Source organism: Oratosquilla oratoria, chromosome 11 (genome assembly GCF_046742065.1).
Source record: "Oratosquilla oratoria isolate Oo_2021 chromosome 11, ASM4674206v1, whole genome shotgun sequence".
NCBI lineage: Eukaryota > Metazoa > Arthropoda > Malacostraca > Stomatopoda > Squillidae > Oratosquilla > Oratosquilla oratoria.
This window is the reverse complement of record NC_134787.1, coordinates 28,802,616-28,819,182: the sequence shown is the minus strand read 5'-3', so window position 1 is coordinate 28,819,182 and position 16,567 is coordinate 28,802,616. Positions and strand designations below refer to the sequence as shown.

General features: G+C 40.8%; 1 protein-coding gene across 1 annotated transcript in view; it reads left to right on the top strand.

Moving 5' to 3' along the window:
* Dap160 (dynamin associated protein 160) overlaps positions 1 to 16,567 on the top strand; it is a 465,025-nt gene that overhangs the window by 68,219 nt on the left and 380,239 nt on the right. The window contains exons 10-12 of the mRNA XM_076192536.1: positions 2,619 to 2,851; positions 4,753 to 4,867; positions 16,286 to 16,444. Of these exons, the coding sequence (XP_076048651.1) occupies positions 2,619 to 2,851; positions 4,753 to 4,867; positions 16,286 to 16,444 (507 nt within the window). The remainder of the gene's footprint in view (positions 1 to 2,618; positions 2,852 to 4,752; positions 4,868 to 16,285; positions 16,445 to 16,567) is intronic.

Sequence of the window (16,567 nt, the reverse complement as noted above, 5' to 3'; positions counted from 1 at the left end):
TAATATTATTTTTGGTATTGGGTGACCACAATGTCACCGCATATTCTAGTCTAGGCCTTATCCGTGTGACCAATATTTTTTTAATAATTTTTTTCATCCAAATATGTAAATGCCACTTTTCTTGACCTTAGCAAGTTGTAGGATTCTCTGACAACTTTGTTTATCTGTTTATCATAGGACAAGTTGTTTAAGATAATTACACCCAAATCTTTTTCAGATCTCTCCTTCTTTACCCCCTTGGTTCCAATTTTATATTGTCCTGATATTCTATTTTTGCTTTTTCCAAACTCCATTATGCTACACTTGTTAATATTGAAGTCCACTTCCCATTTCTGACTCCAGTTCCATACCTTATTCAGTTCTTCCTACAGTGATTCACAATCCTTTTCAGTTTTTACTTTCCTTAACAGTTTGGCATTGTCTGCAAAGAAACTCGTGTAACATTTCACATCATCATCCATATCATTCACATAAATAGCAAACATTATTGGAGCCAATACAGATCCTTGCGGTACTCCACTGATCACCTCTTTCCAACCTGAATATTTTTCTCTGAGCACTACTCTCATCTTTCTCCCAATCAGGAAGTCCTCCATCCATTTTAGTAGGTTCCCTTGTATCCCTCCTATATGTTCCAGTTTATTCAATAATTTTCTGTGTGGTAGTTTGTCAAAAGCTTTTTGTAAGTCCAGGAAGGCACAATCAGCCCATCCATTCCTTGCACTATATCTATTAATGTTGAGTAGAAACATATTAAGATTGTGGTACATGATCTTCCTTGTCTGAACCCAAATTGTCTTGGGTTTATTATATTGTTGTCTTCCAGGTGTTTTACCCATGTATTCTTGATGATTTTCTCACAAATTTTGGCTATAGTGCTTGTTAGTGAGACTGGCCTATAGTTAGTTGGTTCTTCCTTGTTTCCGCCTTTATATATTGGTACAATGTTAGCACTTTTCCAGTCTTTTGGTATTTTTCCTTCTTTAAGTGAGCAACTTATGTATTTTGTCCGTTAGTTCTTCTTTGCATTCTTTTAGAATCCAATTTGCAATTCCATGCAGACCATGTGATTTCCTGACATCAAGGTTTGATAAATGTGTGAATGATATTTTGACACAGCCCAAAGGAATTTCCCTACATCTTCTCTATTTTCTGTGTGATGGGTCAGAGGGGGGATTGTCTCTGATTAAGTGAAGTGAACTTACTGTGGATACCTCTGACTCAGGACAGTGGGTGGGGAGCCAGGGATAAGATGGGAGGAAAGGGTGGTGGATGGGAGTGAGTATGTACCTTTTGACTTTTACCTCCGGTATAAGGGGGAAAAAGTCTTTGATATACAGATAGATAGTGCATGTAGGACATATGTATGGTACAAGGTTAGTTTCTTTGTCTTGGGCTAGAAGGTGTGGAGGAGCAGGTGTTGGTGTACTAATATCCTCAAGTGAAAAAATAAAAGAAACAAAAAAGGGGAAGGTAGGTTGATAGAAAATGAGAAGAAAAAAAAATTCTGGGCCTTAAATGAGACTTTACCAATGTCTCGGGGTTGCACCTCATTGTGGAGTTAGGGTATGGTAATGCCCTGCATCCAGGTGGCATGAAAGTCCTTGTTGGGGAGTCTAGTTCCTCCAGTAGTTCTCTGTCCATTCCCAAATGGTGGTGCTGTCTTCTGCAGGCTTATCACACTAGCAGTATGGATTAAAGAGTGTAATGAGGAATAGACATTTGGGAATGGATGCTAAGAGGAGACTATGAAGGAGTGATTATGCCAACAGCACTGTATGGGGCAGAAACATGGAACATAAGAGAAGAAGAGAGAAGGAGTTTGAATGTATTTGAGATGAGGTGTCTGAGAAGTATGATGGGAGTTACTAGGCTAGATAGAGTGAGAAATGAGGAGGTGAGGAGGAGAACAGGGGTGGAAAAGGAGCTGGGAGATAGGGTTGATGAAAGAATATTAGGATGGTTTGGACACATGGAAAGAATGAGTGAAGAAAGACTAGTAAAAGAGGTGTGGAAGGCAGATGTGGAGGGAGTGAACATGAGGGGACGTCCTAGGATGAGGTGGATGGATGGGGTGAAGGGGGCTTTGGGGAAGAGGGGAATGTCTGTTGAGGAAGGACGGGAGAGGACAGAAGACAGGGGTGAATGGAGAATGGTTGTATATGGATGATGTTGTGATAGCATGAGGTGGAATGGGCGGGTGGATGGGGGGTGAGGTAGTATGTGTGAGCAAAATTTGACGCAGCCCGAAGGGATTTCTCCCCGTCCTCTCATTTTATGTAATGGGGGGACGGAGAGGGGGGGTCGCCGATTTAATGAAGCGGCCTTGCTGTGGATGTGCTGTGTCTTGTGACACTGCTTCTGACCCAGGGCAGTGGACAAGGTGCAGGGATGACCCGTCATTCAGGAGGTGCTAAGATAAGAGGGAGGGTGGAGGGGTGTGGAGTGTATTCAGGGGTGGAATGGGTGGGATTGATTTTGTGCCTTTTTCTTTTTGGCTACCCCCCTTGTAAGGGGGAAAAAGCCTTGGTATATGTATGTATGTATGTATGTATGTATCATAAGTGATAGTCTGTTTTGTTAGACTGTGTTTAACTTTGTTTTCCACCTTCTTTCAGGGCCCTGTCTGATATAGATAATGATGGCCGGCTCACTTGTGAAGAATTTGTGTTGGCAATGTACCTATGTGAGCAGACCAAGGCTGGAAACAAAGTGCCCACCGTTTTGCCCTCTGAACTGATTCCTCCAGCACTCCGCCGGCAACGCACTTCCAGTGTTCAGTCTACAGGTTCAGCAGGCACCCCAGGCACAGATGGCATTCCAGGTGGTGTGGCTAGTGGCCCACTTGATAGTAAGTAATAAATTAGTACTAGTTTGTGTAGAGCATGTATCATTTTCTCAGGCACAAATGGGGGACATTTTGGGAGAAAAAAAATGATAGAAATAAACTCCAACTACTCATAGGACACTAGAAAAAAGGGTAAACTCTGTTTTCGATCATTCAGCCAATTACTAGTCCAACTTAATAGGCTACCATTTATTCTGTATGTACAGTATAGTATCCTGATAGTGCAGTATACTGTATTATTATTGTCCTCAATCGTTGGCAGGCCAGCAAATGAAGAATAATAATAAAAGATAGTAATGAATGATGATAAATGATGAATTGTGATGAATGAGGTTTATTTCTTGTCTGAGATCCCTGACCAGTTGGATGGGAGCCATAACAATAGATATCCCAGTAAAAAGGAGTTAAAAGACTGAAATAGATGAACATTAGAGGAAGGTTACTGATGCTATTGTGATCTAATGTGAGACTTTTGGCATGGCATGGGGAAACCCAGGAAAACTCCCTTTGTTGACACATCTAACGATGATCTGCACATGACAATCTGTCTCACTGTTATTCTGTACATTGTCTATTTATGAAATATATACATGTATATACATATATATATGTGTATATGCAATAAAAACACTAGTAATGTGCGTTCACAAATGAGTAAGTAACCACTCCCTTCCTTAGTTCCCTCTTCACCATGTCTCACTCAGTCATATATTCTGTACCTTGTTTCTTCATTTTATAATTCCTTCTTTGTATTATCACTGAAGATGTAATTATATGAAAGCGCTCTGCTTCATTAGTTTACTTTTCCCAGTGGTTACTTATCCATGTGTGTGTGTGTGTGTGTGTGTGTGTGTATATATATATATATATATATATATATATATATATATATATATATATATATATATATATATTGATAACATGACTGTATGGTATTGTGAATGGCTTGGGATTTGAGGGAAAGACATTGACAGTAAAGTTTCCATTTCGCTTGGCAATGTTGCACAAACCACATTCCCAGACAAAATGGAAATTTTAATACCGTTGTCTTTCCATCAAACCCAAACCATTCCAAATACCATACATTTGTGTTATGAATGTGTATGCATGTATGTGTATAGATATATATATATATATATATGTATATATATATATATATATATATATATATATATATATATATATATATATATATATATATATATATATTCAATAAATAGATAACATATTGAATAACAGTAGGACAGGTTGCCATGCGTAGGTCATCAGTATATGTATCAACAATGGGGGTTTTCCCAGGCCATGCAAAAGGGCCCACGTTAAATCACATTTACTGTAGTGGCAAGAATGCAAACTAGGCAAGCTCAGGCACATGTGATACAAACATACGGTACAGTAGAGGAAATTGGTCTTTACCTACCTTAGAAATACTAAATAATTAGTCCATAGAATATTCCCATTGAAAATGAAAATCAGTGATAATAAAACTGTCAATAATGAGGGAGTACTGTATTATTAAAATCACTTCAACAAAAGAAGTTTCAAGCTAGTCATAGAGTTCCTTATCCCATAGATCCAAAACACTTCCCATAATGCCTTTTTTCTCAACTTTCTCATACATCTCCAAATCCATGCCTAGAAGACATCTTTTCCTTTTGTCAAAAACTTCTTACATATCTTCCTATGAAAAATTGGTTTATGGACCCTTTTCCTTTTGTAAACCCTTATTGTTCTTCCCCAATCACTCCTGTTCTTTTTTTACTCATCTAAATGGACACCTACCCATATGCTATACCAACTACAACAGACTGATCCCTATTCATATGTGTCTCCTAATCCTTTGTAATGGAGCTATACATGTAGTTTTCCATATGTATATAGGTTATATCTTGAATATTTTGCAGCATCTTTTGAAGATCGTCGTAGAGAAAACTTTGAGAAAGGTCAGGCTGAGTTAGAACGGCGGAGAAAAGCTTTACTTGATGCACAACGTCGAGAAACAGAAGAGAGGCTCAGAAAGTAAGCACTGGATGTTTTTACTAGTAGAACATTTACTTGAGCATCATTACCTAGAATGGTCTTGATATATTTTGTAGGTATATTTTGAGTTATTATGAATTAGGGATCAATGATGGGCACCTTCATATGGTGTTCTTGCAAGATGGACAGCAAAGCTATGCATTTTCAAAACTGGTCACTCTTCTCATCTTTATTAGGAGGTGCAGACCTGAGTGGTTGACACTGAGTGGTTGGAAGCATTAATATACTATGTAGAGGTATCATAAGGAAGAATGACAGGAAGAGGTGGGGCTGTATCATGGCTGTTCAATATGTACATGGATGGATGATACAAGAAATAAATGTGAGGGTAACGGGCAGGGGATTGGAGTTGGTTAAAGATAATGGAGAGAAGTAGGAGGTGAGCCAGTCATTGTTTACAAACAGCACAGCACTTTTGGCAGGGTAATAGAGGAGGGATTAAGTCAGTGACAGAGTTTGGGAAGGTATGTAGCAGGAGGACTTTGAATGTAAATCTGGTTAAAGTAAAGTGATGAGATGTACAAAAGGAGAGGATAACAGTGAATTGGAATTAAATCTTAAAGGAGAGAGGCTGGAAGAAGTAGACAGTTTTAAGTATTTTTGGGTCATGTGTGGCAGGAAATGGAGGAGTGGGGGTGGAGGTGGAGGTAAATTGTAGATTGAAAGAAGCAATTAAATGTGGGGGATTGAAAAGTGTCATGAGAAGTAGGTATCTGGGAATGGATGCAAAGAGAAGATTATATAAAGGGTTGATTGTCTGCAACACTGTCTGGGGTAGAGACTTGAAATTTAAGAGAGGCTGAAAGGTGAACTTTAGATGTGAGATGAAGTGTCTAAGTAAGAAGTATGGTAGGGGTTACAAGATTGGATATACAGTAAAAGCTCTTTTATCCATTATTCTTGTATCTGGCTCCTTCTTATAACTGGCATATTATTCACGAGGAAATAACAATTTTGTATAAAAATGTAAAAGTTCGAAAAAATAAAATGTTAAATTCCCGTGCCACTCCCGCCGTCGCCAGAGGTAGTGCGCATCTTTCCCGCCATCTCCCACAAATCCCGCTGCTCCGTCAGGCCCAGTGCCCACTGTAATAAGATGCCTGATGTTAAGCGTGCGACTGTCTATTAGCAACTCTCTCAACACACAAACACATACCGACAGCAAACAAAGGCGTGCACTTCCAGGAACTTGCTGCTGCAAGGTGGCGAGCGCTGCACCGACGCATGCGCAAACGAGCCTCGCAACACGTGCACATGAGTCACGCCCATGCAGCGCCGGTGAGATGAGAGCGAGCTAACCCGCCTCCCCCAGCTGCACACCACACCCACTCCTCTCAGTTTTGCACATGTGTTCATACAGTGCAGTCATTCCAAGCCATTTCATCATGCCAAAGGTAGTCAACAAGTGGAAGCGTGTGGTGCTTACTCTCCAGCAGAAGGTGGAAATCTGCAAGTGCCTTAATAAAGGAGAGAACAGGAAGCTGCTAATGGAAGAGTTTAACATTGGTTCGTCGACTATATACGACATCAAGGCCCAAAGCCAGAAGTTATGGGACTTCATCAAGGAAACAGACTCCCCCAAAGCTGCCGAGAAACGCTGCACCCTACAACAAAAACGTGTGGACACTTTAGACAAGGTGCTGTATGAGTGGTTCTGCCTGAAGCAGTCAGAAGGAGCAGCAATATTGGGCCCGATTCTTCGAGAAAAAGCTAAGGACTTTGAAACGAAGATGGAGATTGAAGATACGTGTCAGTTCTCTGAAGGTTGGCTACACAAATTCAAGATTCGCCATGGAATACTCAAACTTGATGTGTCAGGGGAGTCAGAATCTGCAGATCAACCTTTTGCTGAGGAATTCATAGACAGGTACGTTCATTAACGTTTGCTGTCATGGCAAAGATAAAGAAAGATTCACATCTCTATTTTTTAGCGTATGTTACATGGATGCATTCTAATCTTCTTTCCCTCTCTGATAGTGAAGAGGAAGATGACCCAGAGCCAAGAGTAACGTGGAAGGATGCCGCTAAAGGATTGGCAACATTTATCAAGTTTGCAGAGCAGTGCACCTACATGGGGACTCACGACGTGATGTCTCTTCACTGTCTTCAAAATAAATTTTTAATGCAGAGAGACAAACATTCTAAACAAAGAGTCATACGTGATTTCATGAAAATAAATAAAGATGAATATATATGAATATACTGGTAAATAAATAAACAACAAAAGTGAAGCCATTGAATGAATTTTATTTAAGTACTCTATGAATAAAGGCAATAAATGTATTTTTTTAATATTCCTTCTCGTAACCGGGATTTCCCCTTTCCGGCACGTCTTTGGTCCCACTCGTGCCGGTTAAAAGAGCTTATACTATAGTGAGAAAAGAGGTGAGGAGGAGAGTTGGGGTTGAAATGGACCTGGCAGATAGGGCTGATGAAAGATTATTGGGATGGTTTGGACAGATGGAAAGAATGAAAGAAGAAAGATTAGCAAAAGAGGTGTGGAAGGCAGAGGTGGATGTGAACTTGAAGAGTATGACCAAAGATGAGATAGATGAATGGGGTGAAAGGGGTTTTGAGCAAGGAAGAGAGAAGGCAGGAAATATGGTCAGTGGAGAATGGCTGCGTGTGGATGATGTTTTGATGCAGCCTGAAGGGTCTCTCCCTATCTTCTCTCTTTTCTATGTTGTACAAGGATGGGAGAGGGTGGTGGATGGGGTGTTAGTGGGGAGTGGTTGTGTGTGGATGATATTTTCATACACCCCAAAGGGATTTCTTCCCATCTTCTCCATTTTCTGCATGTGGGAATTGAGAGGGGGCTTTGATGTTAAGTGAAGTGGCCTTACTGTGGATGTGCTTCATTGCTTCTGACCTGAATGGTGGGCAGGAATCATGGATGACCTTTCATTCAAGAGGAGCTAAGATGATAGAGAAGGAAGAGTGGTGGATGGGAGTGGAATGGAAGTGGGTGCATGCCTTTGACTTGGCTACCTCTCTTGTAAGGGGGATGATGACATTCCTTAGGCTGTCAGGCTGAGCAAACCCATCTCCCTGAGGAATGGCTTGACTGGAATGGGGTTTTCCCATAAATGTGTTAGAGTATATGCTCTGTTGTTGGTCTGCATAATTGTGTACAATGCAATCCTCCATAATGTGTTGAATAGTATGGGGTAAAGTGTTACATCCTGGACAGTTGTTGTTGTTGTCGTTCCCTAGACTGTCTGTCCGAGCAGTCCCGTCTCCCCCAAGGAATGCCACAGTGGAAACTGGGTTTTCCCACAAATCCTTTATAGAGTGTATGTTGTATTGTTTGCGTGCATGATTGTGTATAATGCAGTCTTCCATTATGTGTTGTATGGTATGGGGTGAAGTGTTACATCCCGGGCAGCTGTTCACAGTGCGGTCATCCAGCCTTTTCTGGTAGCTTAGAAGTGCTGGGTGGTGGCCTCACCGCAGTCTTGCCAAGTGGACTCTGTCCTTTCGTGGGAGAGAGGATTCAGAAGGGTGGATATCAGGGGGTCTGGCATGCAGCAGTGTGTTGTCTTTCAGTGTGTTAATGGAGCAGTGAGTGATATGATTATGAATATGTTTCCAGAGGCTGGTATTTGGTGGTTGTGGAGGAAGAGAAGAGAGTATCTGTGTGTGATACAGTTCTTTGGGTGTTGATTTAATGTTTCTTGGTGTGTGTGGGTGTTCTGCTATGTAGTGTGGGTGTGATGCATTTGTTGTGGCTGTGGCAAGTGTTTGTGTGCCTCTCATGTCGAGGTGGTCCTTGACTTTGAGGACTTCTGTTTCATGGTGTAAATGGTCTGTAGGTATTGTATTTGTGCAGCCTGTAATTGTTTTTAGGGCTTTGTTTTGTATGATTTGAAGGGTGTTGAGGTGTGTCTCACTGAGATTAGGAGCCCATGCAGGACTTGCATAATTCATCACTGAGCGTATGCATTGTTTGTATATTGTTGTATTAGTTTCTTTTTGTCCAAATATTGTTCCAGTGATTGACTTAAGTGCGTTAAGTCTAGGTGTGCATTTGTTTTTTTATGTTTGTGATGTTGTTTGAAAGACATGGATGTATCGTATGTTACACCAAGAATTTTTGGTGTGTTTGTGTGTGGTATTAGAGTGTTGTTGATGTAGAGATGAGGTATGTATTTGTGTTCTTTTGTCCAGTTGGTGAGAAGTGTTGCTGTAGATTTGGTTGGAGCTATTTTGAGCCTGTTTGTGATGAACCATGTGTTGAGTGTATGAAGGTATGGCTGGATTATTTCTGCAGCTTTGTCTGTGTTACGATGTGTGCATATGATTGTTATGTTGTCTGCGTAGGAAGAGATTTGTATTTCTGAGGTGTCTGGTGTGGGTAAGTCATGCATGTATAGATTAAAGAGCGTGGGTAATAGAACAGAGCCCTGTGGTACTCCATTCTTAATGTTTCTGATGTGCGATGATTGGCCATTATATGACACGTAAGCATTCCTACCTGCCAGATAATTGGCCAGCCATCTTTTGGTGTTATTGTGCATGTCTGTGTTATATATTTTATTTGTTAGGTTGTGGCGGGGGATAGCATAAAAAACTTTACTAATGTCTAATGTTATAAGAAGTGTTCTGTGGTGGGGCCTCTCTGAATGGATGCCATCTAAAATTCTTTGTGTGAGGTTTATCAGAAGAGTGTTTGTGGAGTGTAGTGGCCTAAAACTGTGTTGTGAGTCAGCAAGGGGAATATGTGGTGTGACAAGTTTAAGTATTAGGCGTTCAATGACTTTAGAGGGGGTGCAGAGAAGTGTGATTGGGCGGTGCGATGTTGGGATTGTTGGGTCTTTGTTCGGTTTTGGAATGGTGATTATTTTACCGTGCTTCCAGATGTTGGGTATAGTGTTGTGTGAATAGCTGTAGTTTGCAATGTTTGTGAGTGCATGTATACCTTGTGGTCCAATGTGTTTTAGGTGGATGTTACTTATGTTATCAGGACGACAGGTGGATGAGTGCTTGAGATTATGTATTATGTGTTTTGTCTGACTGTTTGAGGGTAGATTGTCTGTTGTGATTATTGCTGTGTGAGAGCGTGTTGTGTTACTGTTGAATAGTGTAATGCTGTTGAGTGTTTTGTACAATTTGTTGGTGTTTGTTTTGTGATCAAGTGTATTGATAAAGTTTTGCCAATTTTGTGTTTTTTGTTTGTGTATTTTATTGGCAATCACAGTGTTTAGTGTTTGTATTTGGTCTGCTATGTTTTGAGGGATAGGTGTAGGGGTTTAAGTGTGTCTCGTTGTCTGATGAGGCCTTGGATTTCTAGTGTGAAGATGGTGTTGTGTGATTTTCTGTTGCCTCTAGGGATGTATCTCTTGTCTGCGTTTTGTATGATTGTATTAAAAGTGTGTACAGTATTGTTTATGTTTGTGATTGGTGTACTGTTAAGTGTTTCAAAATGTTGTTCTGTCTCTGCAGTAAAAGCTTCCCAGTTAGCTCTCTTGTAATTGGTGTATGTGTGTCTGTGGCCAACTGGGGTGCATCTTGTTTTGGTGGTGATGATGATTGGAAGGTGGTCAGAACCAAGGGTTCCGACCACTCTCCATGATGTTGTTGGGGTTAGGCAGGCGGAGCAGAAGGTGATATCAGGAGAGGAGGGAGTGTAGAGGGCTTGGTGTGGGATATGTGTATGATTATGTGTGTTGTTCATGATAGTCAATGAGTCAAACTGAGTCTGTATATCAAGCCCTCTGTCTGTGTCAGGGTTGTCGACATACCAGGCAGACGACTTGGCGTTGAAGTCACCACCCATGATCAGGTTGGGGATTGAGGCTAGTTGGCTAAATTGAGGCCTGAAGGTGTTTGGAACTGTGGGGGATGATTGGGGGTGAATGTACATGTTAACTATTGTCAGTGTTGATTTGTTGCCTGTGTCCTGGACAGTTATCTGTGATGCTTTTATTCATACATTTTTGGTAATTTAGAAGGGCTGGATGGTGGCCATATTGCAGACTGGCCAGGTGAACTCTATCCTCTCGAGAGAAATAGGATTCAGAGGGACAGATATCATGGGGTCTGACAAGTAGTAGTGTGTTGTCTTTCAGTCTATTGATGGAGCAGTAAATGATATGATTATGAATATACTTCTGGAGTTGGGTATCTGGTGGCTGTGGAGGAAAAGAAGAGAGTATTTGTGTGTGATATAGGTATTTGGGTGTTGTTTTGATGTTTCTTGGCACGTGTGGGTGTTCTGCCATGTGGAGTAGTGGGTAGGCTGTGGTTTTGGGGGCTGTGGCAAATGTTTGTGTACTTTTCTTGTCAAGGTGATCTTCAGTTTTGAGGACTTTCATTTCATGGTTTAGATGGTCTGTAGATTTTGTATTTGTGCAGTCTGTAATTATCTCTAGGCCTTTGTTCCATATAGTCTGTAGGGTGTTGTGGTGTGTCTCATTGAGGTTAGAGGCCCATGCAGAGGTCACATAATTCAATACTGAGCATATATATTGTTTGTATACTGTAATGGAAGTTTCTTTGTTGTGTTCGAATGTTGTATCTGCAAGTAATTTAAGCCTATTGAATCTAGGTGTGCATTTTGTCTTTGTTTGTGATGTGTTGTTTGAATGACATGGATGTATTATATATTATGCCAAGAATCTTGGGTGAGTGTGTGTGTGGTATGAGTCATGGTTTGTATTTGTGTTCTGCTGTCCATTTGGTGATAAGTGTAGTTGTGGATTTGATTCTGGCTATTTTGAATCTATTTGTAGTCAACCAGACATTGAATGTATCAAGATATGGTTGTTGTATTTCTGCAGCTATGTGTTACAGTGTGTTCATGTAATTGTTATGTCATCTGCATTAGAAGAGATTTATATTTCTGGGGTGTGGGTATATCATGCACATAGAGATGAAAGAGTGTGTGGAACGTTTGCTCAGCAATGGCAGCAGCAAGGGAGTAAGTGAATGAGTGAGGAAGGGAGCAAACTAGTGGGTGGTCGTGGCAATGAATGATATACCAAACTTACCCTTCATATACCAAACCTAGTTCAGTATATGAATGGGAAATGCAGTAATGGGGACAGTGAGTGGTATACCAAGCTTTCCCCTCATATACTGAACTTCATTCTGTATATGAGTGGTCCGACCATAGTATTCATCAAACTTTCAGCTTCATTGACCATGCTTTCCCCATAATTAAGTCAATATAGTGAGGATTTACTGTACATATATATATGTATACAGTAAGTCCTTGTTATATGGTACATATGCATTCCTGAAAACCTTACCGCAAATTGAAATTACCGTATAACAAACCCATTATAACATGTAATAATAGTATATGTGTTCCAGCACGTTGAAAGTCACTCCTACAGACATGAAAATACATGAAAATAGTCACATAAGAAAATGTAAAGTACTGTGCAAAAGAAATAAAGAGAAAATGTTTTTATTTACCTTTCACTTACCACGTATTCAGATGATGTCCCTCCCGAGGCTTATGGTGTTTTGTTAGCAATTTGCTCTGCAGATGTGTTGCATTCTCCCCAGCTTTTTTTTTATAGCCTCACGATTCTTCAACACCGCCCAGACTATCGACTGGGCTAGGCCCAAGTTTCGACTTATGGCAGACATACCTTCTCCTTGCTCTTTCCTCTTCAAAATATCTAATTTTACCTCCAATGTTAGACTACTCCACTTTTGCTTTGCCTTTTTAACTCCAGCAGTGTCTGCAGAATGTTTTGTGACCATTATTGGTGCGTCACTGTGGGTCGTGATAATGATATCCACAAAAAACACACCATAAGGATTTAACTTGTGTTCAAAGGGAAATGTGGGAAGAGACTGATTGTTGTGGTGGCCGCACGGCATGGTGGCGCTATGGTACAGTGTAAACAGAACACAAGCGGATACCGTATCTGTGAATTTTTCTTACCGTAAATAGAATCGAGGGTAGTAATTACCAAATATGGATATGTATATATGTGTGCATGTGTGTGTGTATTTACCTAGTTGTATTTATCTAGTTGTATCTTATGGGAAGGGGAGCTGTGCTTGCAGTGTCCCATCTTTGTATCTTGCAGTGTCTAGTTTGCTCTTAGATTTGTGTATTGTTTTGTCCAGTTTGTTCCAGAAGTCTACCACTATGTGTGGAAAACTATCCTATTTTTTTTTATTTATTTATTTTTTTTTTTCATGTCCTCTTGTGTTTTTCTTGCCCCAATTTAGTAAGTCCTCTCTATCAAGGACTTCTGTGCCTCTCATGATTCTGTAGATGGTCAGTAGGTTGACTCTTCCTCTTCTTTGTTCCAGAGTTAGTAATTTCAATTTAGCCAGTCTCTCCTCATATGGCATGTTTGAAAGTGAAGGGGCCATTTTCGTGGTTACTCTCTAGATTCTTTCAATTTTCTGTATATTCTTTTGGGTACTGAGTGACCATAGTGTTGCAGCATACTCCAGTATAGGCCTTATTAGTGTGAGTGGAGGTGGATGTAGAATATAGATTGAGAGAAGCGAGTAAATGCCTTGGTGGATTAAAAAGTGTAATGAGGAATAGACATTTGGGAATGGATGCTAAGAGGAGACTGAATGAAGGAGTGATTGTGCCAACAGCACTGTATGGGGCAGAAACATGGAACATAAGAGAGTAAGAGAGAAGGAGTTTGAATGTGTTTGAGATGAGATGTCTGAGAAGTATGATTGGGATTACTAGGCTAGATAGAGTGAGAAATGAGGAGGTGAGGAGGGGAACAGGGGTGGAAAGGGAGTTGTTGTTGTCGTTCCCTAGACTGTCTGTCCGAGCAGTCCCGTCTCCCCAAGGAATGCCACAGTGGAAACTGGGTTTTCCCACAAATCCTTTGTAGAGTGTATGTTGTGTTGTTTGCATGCATGATTGTGTATAATGCAGTCTTCCATTATGTGTGTATGGTATGGGGTGAAGTGTTACATCCCGGGCAGCTGTTCACAGTGCGGTCATCCAGCCTTTTCTGGTAGCTTAGAAGTGCTGGGTGGTGGCCGCACCGCAGTCTGCCCAGGTGGACTCTGTCCTTTCGTGGGAGAGAGGATTCAGAAGGGTGGATATCAGGGGGTCTGGCATGCAGCAGTGTGTTGTCTTTCAGTGTGTTAATGGAGCAGTGAGTGATATGATTATGAATATGTTTCCAGAGGCTGGTATTTGGTGGTTGTGGAGGAAGAGAAGAGAGTATCTGTGTGTGATACAGTTCTTTGGGTGTTGATTTAATGTTTCTTGGTGTGTGTGGGTGTTCTGCTATGTAGTGTAGCGGGTGTGATGTGTTTGTGGTGGCTGCGGCAAATGTTTGTGTGCCTCTCATGTCGAGGTGGTCCTTGACTTTGAGGACTTGTTTCATGGTGTAAATGGTCTGTAGGTATTGTATTTGTGCAGCCTGTAATTGTTTTTAGGGCTTTGTTTTGTATGATTTAAAGGGTGTAGTGGTGTGTCTCACTGAGATTAGGAGCCCATGCAGGACTCTCATAATTCATCACTGAGTGTATGCATTGATTGTATATTGTTGTATTAGTTTCTTTGTTTTGTCCAAATGTTGTTCCAGTGATTGACTTAAGTGCGTTAAGTCTAGGTGTGCATTTGTTTTTTTATGTTTGTGATGTGTTGTTTGAAAGACATGGATGTATCGTATGTTACACCAAGAATTTTCGGTGTGTTTGTGTGTGATATTAGAGTGTTGTTGATGTAGAGATGAGGTATGTATTTGTGTTCTTTTGTCCAGTTGGTGAGAAGTGTTGCTGTAGATTTGGTTGGAGCTATTTTGAGTCTGTGATGAACCATGTGTTGAGTGTATGAAGGTATGGCTGGATTATTTCTGCAGCTTTGTCTGTGTTACGATGTGTGCATGTGATTGTTATGTTGTCTGCGTAGGAAGAGATTTGTATTTCTGAGGTGTCTGGTGTGGGTAAGTCATGCATGTATAGATTAAAGAGCGTGGGTGATAGAACAGAGCCCTGTGGTACTCCATTCTTAATGTTTCTGATGTGCGATGATTGGCCATTATATGACACATAAGCATTCCTACCTGCCAGATAATTGGCCAGCCATCTTTTGGTGTTATTGTGTATGACTGTGTTATATATTTTATTTGTTATATATTTATTTGAGGACTTTCATTTCATGGTTTAGATGGTCTGGAGTTGGGAGATAGGGTTGATGAAAGAGTATTAGGATGGTTTGGACACATGGAAAGAATAAGTGAAGAAAGACTAGTAAAAGAGGTATGGAAGGCAGATGTGGAAGGAGTGAACATGAGGGGACGTCCTAGGATGAGGTGGATGGATGGGGTGAAGGAGGCTTTGGGGTAGAGGGGAATGTCTGTTTAGGAAGGACGGGAGAGGACAGAAAACAAGGGTGAATGGAGAATGGTTGTATATGGATGATGTTGTGATGCATGAGGTGGAATGGGCAGGGGGATGGGGGATAAGTTAGTATGTGTGAGCAAAATTTGACGCAGCTCAAAGGGATTTCTCCCCGTCTTCTCCTTTTATGCATGGGGGGACGGAGAGGGGGGGGTTGCTGATTTAATGAAGTGGCCTTGCTGTGGATGTGCTGTGTCTTGCGACACTGCTTCTGACCCAAGGCAGTGGACAAGGTGCAGGGATGACCCGTCATTCAGGAGGTGCTAAGATAAGAGGGAGGTGGAGGGTTGTGGAATGTATCCAGGGATGGAAGGGTGGGAATGATTTTATGCCTTTTCCTTTTTGGCTACCTCCCTTGTAAGGGGGAAAAAGCCTTGGTATATGTATGTATGTAATATTTTTTTAACCATTTCTTCATCTAGATAGGTAAAAGCCACCTTTATTGATTTTAGCAAGTTGTAGGATTCTTGGACAGTTTTGTTTATTTGTTTATCAGAGGACAAGTAATTTGAGATAATTACTTCCTGATCTTTTTCAGATCCCATTTCTTTACTGTCTTAGTTCCAATTGTATATTGTCCTGATCTTTTTTTTTTTTTTTTTTTTTTTTTATATACTTTTTCCGAACTCCATTATGCTACATTTCTTAATGTTGAGGTCTACTTTCCATTTCTGACTCCATTTCCAAAGCTTGTTTAGGTCTTTTTTGACTCCATTTCCAAACCTTGTTTAGGTGTATTTACCTAGTTGTATTTTATGGGACAGGAGCTATGCTTGTTGTGACCCGTTTTCATATCTCTCCACGTCCAGTTTAGTTTTGAACTTGTGTTTAGTTCTGGCATTTACTGTTTCACTGTTTAGCCCGTTCCAGACATCAATCACTCTGTGCAGTAAACTGTTCTTTTTCAGGTCTCTTCTGTAACTGTCTTTCTTTAATTTCTTTGCGTGTCCTCTTGTTTCTCTTTTTGTGTGTGTGTGTAGTCAAAGGTTTTACTGTACTTTTGGTAGTGATAAGGCTTTAATCAATTTAATTTTCACACCTTTCTACAAGGGAACGAGAAGAGGAGGCAAAACGTGAGAAGTTAAGATTAGAGGCTGAAAGACGACGGCAAGAAGAGCTGGAACGAGAACTACAGCGGCAACAGGAGTTGGAGGCCCAAAGGGAAGCAGAACGCAAAAGACAGGAGGAGTTTAAAGAACAAGCAAGGCAGTGAGTAGCTTGTCTCATGTCCTTAATTACCAGTGACCAAAATCCTCCTGATTGAACACCACATGAAAATGACAAGAACACAATTCTATGGCAGAACTCTAAACACCATACATCCATCACAGT